This window comes from Cyprinodon variegatus, unplaced genomic scaffold (assembly GCF_000732505.1).
Source record: "Cyprinodon variegatus isolate N-32 unplaced genomic scaffold, C_variegatus-1.0 Scaffold11, whole genome shotgun sequence".
NCBI classification, from domain to species: Eukaryota; Metazoa; Chordata; class Actinopteri; order Cyprinodontiformes; family Cyprinodontidae; genus Cyprinodon; species Cyprinodon variegatus.
In genome coordinates this window covers 2,049,833-2,058,612 of record NW_015150464.1, presented here as the reverse complement: position 1 = coordinate 2,058,612, position 8,780 = coordinate 2,049,833, and the positions used below count along the sequence as shown (strand labels likewise).

General features: G+C 38.2%; 1 protein-coding gene across 1 annotated transcript in view; it reads left to right on the top strand.

Moving 5' to 3' along the window:
- The window catches only part of mocos (molybdenum cofactor sulfurase), a 27,281-nt gene that overhangs the window by 16,489 nt on the left and 2,012 nt on the right, over positions 1-8,780 (top strand). Inside the window, exons 12-14 of the mRNA XM_015380202.1 lie at positions 7,489-7,585; positions 7,734-7,875; positions 7,972-8,076. Coding sequence (XP_015235688.1) covers positions 7,489-7,585; positions 7,734-7,875; positions 7,972-8,076 — 344 coding nt within the window. The remainder of the gene's footprint in view (positions 1-7,488; positions 7,586-7,733; positions 7,876-7,971; positions 8,077-8,780) is intronic.

The following is an 8,780-nucleotide window of genomic DNA, read 5'->3' as shown; positions in this document are numbered from 1 at the left end:
ATGCACGAGACTTCTGAGCCTGTGGGCGCGGGCTGAGGTCTCCTGCAATTGCAAGTACGGTATTTCCCCTACAGACCACCAGGGCGGCCGAGAAAACCTTTTTTCGATCTGAAATGACTCATTTAATCATCCAAAACGTTATGGAACACATTAATTAACTGACAAATGTTGCATAGTATGCCTTTAAAACAAATAATAATACCTCATTAGCCGCTTGTCATGAAGAGAGGTTCTTCACACGCTTGCATCAGGCTTTGCAATCCAACTTCATAGTGTAGATTCTATTAATTTTAACGTAGTCGTACACAAGTATGAACATTGGTTCCTGGCTAAACATAACAGCGCAGAAAATAACAAACTTATAAAATAACATTAACCCGTATTTTATCTTATAACACACACATGAATTTACTCATTTAAAGTTTTTACCTAAACAACAACATAAATTATGAATGATTAATCACACACATCAATTTCAAACAGATGGTATCGGTATCGGCCGATACTGCACAGCCAGGTATCGAGTATTGGGGCCAAAAAAATTGGATCAGCGCAACACTAATATTGATTTCTATGCCTCTTGAAGCCAATTAAGTGGAGAAAACTGTCAATTCGGTTGTTTTTGAAGCATAATCGATTAGGATTTATTATCACAATCATTTTCATAATAAAAAAAAATTCTAGTTATAATGAACCATTAGATAAATACCCCTCCTACCCTCTGCCTTATGTTCATAAGTGAGTTCTGCTTCAGCTTTGGGATATTTGTAGGTTTTATGCCACAAATTGCTCAGTTGTTTTCAGCTCCAGATAATGAAATCAATACCCCCATGTTTTCTCTCACATAGTGTTTTCTGCAGATTTATATGTTACTTTAGCGGCAAGTAGATTCTACTTTAGTCTCCTCTCCAGCTTTGTAATTCCATATTTTCTGATAATGGACTCATTATGAGTTACAGCGATCAATATATTCTGGGTGCCTTTGCGACTTTTAAAACAGCTGCTGTTCCAGGAACAAGTTATGAAGGTCGGACTTTTGTTGATCTCTCCATAAATGTTAATAAATCATGCCCATACGCCTGATTATTATACTTTTAGCAGGAAATATCGCTCTAATTTCACTCCAAAATTAAACTAATAACAGCAGCAGCTGATCATCACTAAAGTCTTACATATAGAAGAATATTTGGACGTTTAAAGGAGTTTCTAAGTTTCCAGTCTCCTCTGCTTGTCAGAAATAATAAAGAGATAATTACTCTAGAGGAATTAGTCAGGCAGAAGGATCCATACTGAAAAATGAAGAGGACATGTGCTGCTTTCGGGTTATGAACTCTCCTTTAGTGGATCGAATGCTGATTTTTTTTTTTTTCAACGTAGAACCTCCCCATGGTTATGAAGGAGAAAGCTACAGCTCTCCTCCACAGAAGCTCTTGACCTGCATGATCGACCTCCTTCCAGCTCATATCAACACATCTGACTGGCTGCAACCTTAGACTTAAACAAATAATCATCAGAAATGTTTGTCTTTACATGACAACCAAATGTAATAATTAACATTAATAATCATAATTGCTGTATTCTGACACTTCCCTGTTAACATTTTATTTAAATTATGACCCAAAAAGCTAAAACCACTGTAAATCATTACCAAACATGTTATATTTGTAATTGTAACCTGTCCTTTATGACTGAAATGAAAAATAAACAAACTAAACTTAAAGACTTTGAGGGCTACCAGCTCTGACTATGCAGCTAATACCCTTAAAGTGGTCTATTTTACTAAGCCTATGAAAACAACATTAATAAACATATATTCACCTTCAAATAAAACAGTATAGACCAAGTGTTGCCATGATAGTTTTGCTGAGTCCTTTTTGGGTCTAAAAAGAAGACATGGACATTGTTGCACACTGTTAATATCTGCCGGCAGCTTATAGAACCAAATTGGAAAGTTAAAAAATGGTGTAACTGTTTACCATTAATGGTAAATTGTAACCGTCTCTGTAACCAAGAGCCTAAAAATAGCATTGCAGTGGTGGGTATCAGATTTAGTAACAATTCAGGCATCCATTAAATTGGCAGCGAAATCAAATCAGCTTTACCTTTTGTATGCATTTTTTTACGAGATTCCAAAAAAGTAAAAAAAAAAAAAAAAAAACATTAGACTTTGTTTCCAAGTTTAAAGACGTTTCTCTTCCCATCCAGGAAGCTTTTTCAATTCAAAATGTCAGGAATAGCGTTGAGTTTGACGCTTTATAAAGTAGCCCAACAAATCCTTGTTTTGGCTTAGAAAACATGCAAATTGAAACAGACAAACGGGTCCACCCCTTTGGAATGGGGGTCGTTTGGCTTCTTTTGTTAGCCTGCAATGCCTCATACTTGTCTATGTCTCTGAAAGCGGGGTTGTTAAAGGGCATTGTTGGCCTAGGATGAGGTCTTATGTTCCCCTATAAAGGGGTTGGGGTTGCGATGATAGCAGGAAGGAATCAACTCAATTGCTGCATTGTAGTTTTTTGAAAGCTGAAATCTGAGTCCACCTGTTTAAGGTTGGTTTTTCTTTCTTAACATAAATGGCTTCCTTGACACCCCTCTCAAACCACCTATTTTCTTTGTCCAAAATGGGCGACAGTGGCGTTGGATGTAGGAGTTTGCCCTGAAATCGAAGGATTGATGGTTCAAGCCCCGACTCCGACTTTCAGTGTTTTGTGTCTTTGGGTAGGATGCTTCACCTGCATTGTCTACTGATGGTGGTCAGAAGGCCCGGTGGCGCCAGTGTACGGCAGCCCCCCTTCTGTCAGTGAGCCCCAGGGCAGCTGTGGCTATAATGTAGCTTGCCACCATCAGTTTGTGCGTGAATGGGTGAATCAATGTAGTGTAAAGTGCTTTGGTCAAGTCTCCTGACTTGAAAAAAGGCGCTATATAAGTACATGCCATTTACCATTTACCATTCTGGTCCACCTCATGTCCTTTGTTCATAAGGTGTAGATGTTCCGCGAGTCTGGACACGAGGAGTTCCCTCTTCTTTGTTGGGCTATGCATTTATGGAGAGGTTGTTTTGTTTATCCAATATAAAGATCAGAGCATTCCTCACTACATTGAACTGCAAATACCCATCCACTCATATTTGGTCTGGGGGTTTTGTCTTTAGGATGCACTAGTCTCTGTTTAACTGGTTTGTTTGGTTTGAAATGTACAAGGATTTTGTGTTTGGAGAAAATCCTCTTGACTTTTTTAGAGACTCCAGCAACATATGGGATGGTGATTTCTAATGAAAGCCTAGAAATGATTATCTTCATTGTTCTTTAAAGGACCCTTTAAAGCCAGTGGTTTATTTAAGCAGCTCTTTAATTAATCCCAGCAACAGTTAACCTGAAGGTTTTGGGACTACAAAAATTTTGGAATGTTTATAATTTTCATCTTTGTTGTCAAAAACTGCTAATTTGGCACAAGATTAATAAGTGTAATTCATTTGAATTCTGCATTTATCGTTCTGGAAATCTTCCTGTTCCCTAAAGGGAGGGACATTCCGTTCAATTCTTCAAGCTGATTGGGTACCTGCCTCCCATGTGGAGTTTTTCGGCCAATCACAGCAGCAGTAGAAGCTGAGACGTATCACATTCTTCATTTATTTTTATAGGGTTAAATAAATCACACTCTTACCAAATCCAGTTGGGAGAAAGTGTAACCTTCTTCCCATGCATAAAGGTAAAAATTACGTAATTTTTTTCAGTTTCCAAAAAATAAAAGAGGTTATTTCAGCTAAAAGCGGCGCAGCCATGTTTGTTTTGCTTTAGCCTTCCACCTTTCGTTGACATATTGACATCATACACAACGCTGCGTTTCATTGGTCTGAAAGATTTCTGTATCGACTCGAACACATCTGCCAGCTTTTGGTGTATTTTCAGGAGTTTGTGAATTTACAAACCTCAGGACAATTCATGTTGCTTGCAAGTTTAAAAAAAAACATTTTAAAATTTCATCAGAAGAAAATAAACCCCATAGAATGATGCTACTACCCCCATGTTTTACTGTGGGTATGATGTTGTTTTGTTGAAGTATTGGTTTCCTGTTTTGTTTTTTTGACTAAATGTATATTTTTCCCTGAAGCTTTAAGGATATTTTGGTTTAATCTGCCTTAGAGCAGCTTGAACTCTGTGATCTTTTTGGGTTTTATGAGTCTGAAATTTCCTGACAGAAAATGTTTCTCTCTTTGAAGTGCAGAAATCAAAAGGAAACGTACTTTACTTTCCTCTTACAGATTTGTTTGTTTTACAGTTCAATTGTGCTGGTAATCATGTATTATTACGGTCTTATTTCCCTTAAAAGTTTGAGGGCAGGATTTTCTCCTTCAAATCATGATGTTTTCCATGCTGGTGAGGGAGCGCTTAAAGGCAACAATTTTATACTTTTTGCACCCTGACCCAGTGAAAGCACAGTTATTAAAACCTGCAGTTGTAATAACAACAAATACCAAATTAATAAACAATTAAAACAAGAAATACATTTTATTATTGCTTTTAAACCACCAAGATATGATCCAAAAATCTGGCACTAATGAACCGAATGTTAAAATTTAGTTCTGAGTATTTTTGGGCTTCTAATAGAAAATATGGATTCTGAAATCAAAGTTTTTTCATCTTAAACCAAAAGAAAAAAATCTAATATCTCTCCCATCCATTTCCCCCACTGTGCAGCAGATACATCATTTTCGCTGATCCTTCATTACTGGAACAGACCTTTGTCTTTCGTCATTTTGTAATCCAGGCTTTCTTTTGAATGTTTTGTCTCCAACCCCAGCGTGAGATCGTCTGGATGGCATCATCTTGGCTATAACCCCACTCTGAAACCTTCCTAAACTGGGTTCACTAGCTCAGACAGCCTTTACTCAGGAATAAAACCCTCTGCAGCTGAATCAGACTAATGCTTGGAGTGTTTTAGAATGTTAAAGAAGGCAGCTACACTACCCTAAATATGTCATTTCCTTCTTTATTTGCCTAAATTATCCAATTGAAAAAAAAAAGTAACACATTACTGTGAAGGTTCAGAATGCCAAGGTCCCCGCCCTCGACTGCCACCCATCACACATTGCACCCGACCCCTTTGGCCCCTCCTACAGGTGGTGAGCCCTCTTTGGGCTTCGCCCGGCCGGGCTTGGGTAAAAACACGGTCACCAGGCGCTCACCAGTGTGCCCTACCTCCAGTTCTGGCTCCAGAATGTGGCCGCGGTGACCAGTGTCCGGGTGAGGGAACACTTGGTCCATTTGTCTTACTCATCATAAGAGGTCTTTAGGCTGCTCTTTGTCTGGTCGCTCACCTAGGACCTGTCTGCCTTGGGTGACCCTACTGGGGGACATAAAGCCACCAGACAGCATAGCTCCTAAGGTCATTGGGACACTCAAAACCCCTCCACAACGATAAGGTGGCAGCCCAGTGAGGGCACCCTGGTGAGGTGTTCCAGGCACGTCCAACCGGGAGGAGGCCCAGGGGGAGACTCAGGACACGCTGGAGGGACTATGTTTCTCGCCTGGGCTGGGAACGCCTTGGGATTCCCCCAGAGGTGCTGGACCAAGTGGCTGGGGAGAGGGACGTCTGGGTCTCCGCTACCCCCGCGACGCGACCCCAAATAAGCGGAAGAAGATGTATGGATGGATGGATAGATTGGATGGATGGATATTGTAAAGTGGAAGAAAAATAATGCATTAAGCTTGCTTTTTTTTTGTCCGATCCTCCAGTGCCACCAGCAGGTTCTCTTATCAGTACACAGAATTCTCCTGAGATTAATTCAATCTCAGTTTAAATCCAGCTCTCCTGTGAAGCCCTAAGAGAACATTGTTGGAGGATATTATATGAGAAATATTATAATGAGAACAGTGAAACATAGCAGATCGATCAAAGACGATGTTGGTTTAAAAAGTTGTCCTAAATTTTGAACAACTCAGAGTTGTTTTAAATCCATCATGAGATGACAGATCCACTGTAAACCTACCAAGACATGAAGGTCCACCTAAGATATAAAGCTGAGCCATGAAGGGACAAACCAGACAAGCTTCTGAGGGGCCCATGGTCTCTCTAGGGGAGCTGGAGGGATCTACAGCTAAGTATAGGTGGAGTGAGTACCCAGAAATTAGATTTCCGCGAGAGTAGCACTACTTTAACATATTTTACCTTTATTAAAAATGAAAAGTGGCCTACCAAGAAATTACTCGATTATAAAGAAGACTCCAGAAGTCCTGAATAACTAATTTCTCCTTAAAATGATGTAATCAGAAACACCTAAATATAACTGTTGTTGCGATTTCTATTGTTTTAGAAATGAAAATAAAATGAAAAAAATGAAAAATAATAGGCTAAAGTAGAGGGAGCACTTTTCTAAATCTGTTTTCAATATAAAACCTCTAAAACCAATAAAGTGTGTAATAAACTGGATGTTGGAGTAAACTGCCTCCAGTCACAATTTACACTTTTTAGAGTAGATTACTTTGAACATAGAGATTTTATGATTAGGATTAAGACAACAAAGCTTGTTTACAACATAAATAGTCATTTTTTTTAGGGCTGAAACATTAAATCAGATTAATCGTGATTAAATGATTATTGAAATAATCCCCAGGTAATGTAGTAATCGGTTAATTATTAAATGGAGTATAAAGACTGTAGAGCATGCCTTTAGCTGACAAAGCGACCCACTTAGAGCTGAAATTATACCAAGATTGTTAAAAAATATATATATATCTAAACTTTTGCATTTAAGATAAAAAAAAAAATCAAGAAGTGGAAAAAGTTTTGTTTCACCTGGTAAAAGAACCTTGGATTATTAATGGATTATCGAAAAAATAATCAACAGATTAATTGATTTGCAAAATAATCGTTAGTTGCAGCTCTAGTTATTTTAGATAAAATTAAGCTTTTTATCCACAAGCATTTTTGTTTAAATGTGCTTGTTCTTCATTCAGTGGAGTTAGTCATAGTGGGAAGAATCAGTAGCAATACCTCATAAAAGTATTATGCAGTAAAACTACTCATAAAGGTATAGTTTTGTTTAAAAGGTTACTATAGTAAAAGTAATTAAGTAAATGTAACTAGGTATTACCCGTCTCTGCAGCTTAGGTGTGGAAATCTACTATTCTAGTAGAACAACTATTAGTTATGCTTTCAATAAATCTGGAGTTGGAAGAACGACAAGAAAAGAAAATGTTATTTTTTTAAGGAAGCCGGGTGGATTTCTGCTTTTAGTTTAGAAACAATGTAGGAGATGAAGTTACACATGTGACAATAGGTGCTCTGGTGTATCTGTCTGTCATTTTTTACAGTAAGCATTTGATTCAGCGTCGACCAATCAAATAAAATCACCTTTTCTATCCGCTTTTTCTGTCGTAAAAAGCGAACAACCTCTTTTTCCACTTGTTTTGTGGAAGCAGTGTGCAAAAGCTGTTAATGAGAATGTTTTTCCTGGAATCTTTGCAGTGATATAAAATCTTTCTCTCCTAGCTGCTGACTCCCCGCTCCTCTCCCTGGTGAATGAAGCTCAGTATCTCTTGATCAACCGTGCCAGCGTGGAGCTCATTCAGGATCTAATGAGCAGCAGGTTGGAACACAACACAGTTATTCCAAACTCCCCCCTTTGCTCCCGGACGCGCTGACGTCCGCTCATTTACATCACAGAGCTCTTTTTATACGCATGCAAAAAAAAAACAAAAAAACATGTCATTTGCACACATGCTCCCCTCCCTCAGGCAGGACGGCTGTGAGGGCGATCAGCTCCTCGACGCACAGAGTGTCATCAGGCGCTTCCGTGCCAATTTAGTCATAGCTGGAGCAGAGCCCTTTGAAGAGGATAATTGGTCACACTTGATTATTGGCAACACACGATTCATGGTGAGCATGCACGGTGAGACAAACAGCCTCAGAACACCTGATGGAAGCAGGATGTCTTTCAGCGGTGAATGTGTTCTCTTTGTGATAAACCCAAAGGTTGCAGGTCGGTGTGGAAGGTGCCAGATGATTGGAATAGACCAGGACACGGGGAGCAAAACTAAAGAGCCGCTCATCAGCCTGTCAGCCCACCGGGCCGGGAAGGTGAGTCTGAAACAGTCACACTGCAAAAAATTTAATCTAAATAAGTCATTTTTTCTTAAAATAAGTTCATTTTGTCTTGAATTACAGATGTAAGTGAGACACTTTGTCAATGGAACAAGACAATTTACATTTAAAATAAGAAAAAAACAACTGCATTGTCTTATATCAAGTGCATAATATCTAATTACCTTATTTTAAGAGTAAAAATACTCACTCCATTGGCAAATCATCTTATTTATCTGCTCAAATTAAGGGTGAATACACTTAATTTAAGACATTTTTACTCATTTTTAGATAGTTTTGCAGTGCACATCTGAGCCACCGTGATGCAGCTAAACAAAATCTAGATAAGTCATTTTTTCTTAAAATAAGTGTATATGTTCTTGGATTGAGGAGGTAAAATAGACATGGTGCCAATGGAACAAGACAATTTACACTTAAAATAAGAAAACGCATTTGCATTGTCTTATTTCAAGTGCATATTATCTAATTATCTTATTTTAAGAGTAAAAATGCTCATTCCATTGGCAAACTACCTAATTTACCAACTCAAATTAAGGGTAAATACACTTAATTTAAGAAATTTTTACTTATGTCTAGATCAGGTGTCTTCAACGTTCTCCACACTGCAAAAAATCTAAATGTAGATAAGTAATTTTTTCTTAAAATAAGTGCATTTGTTCTTGAATTGAGGAGGTAAAAGA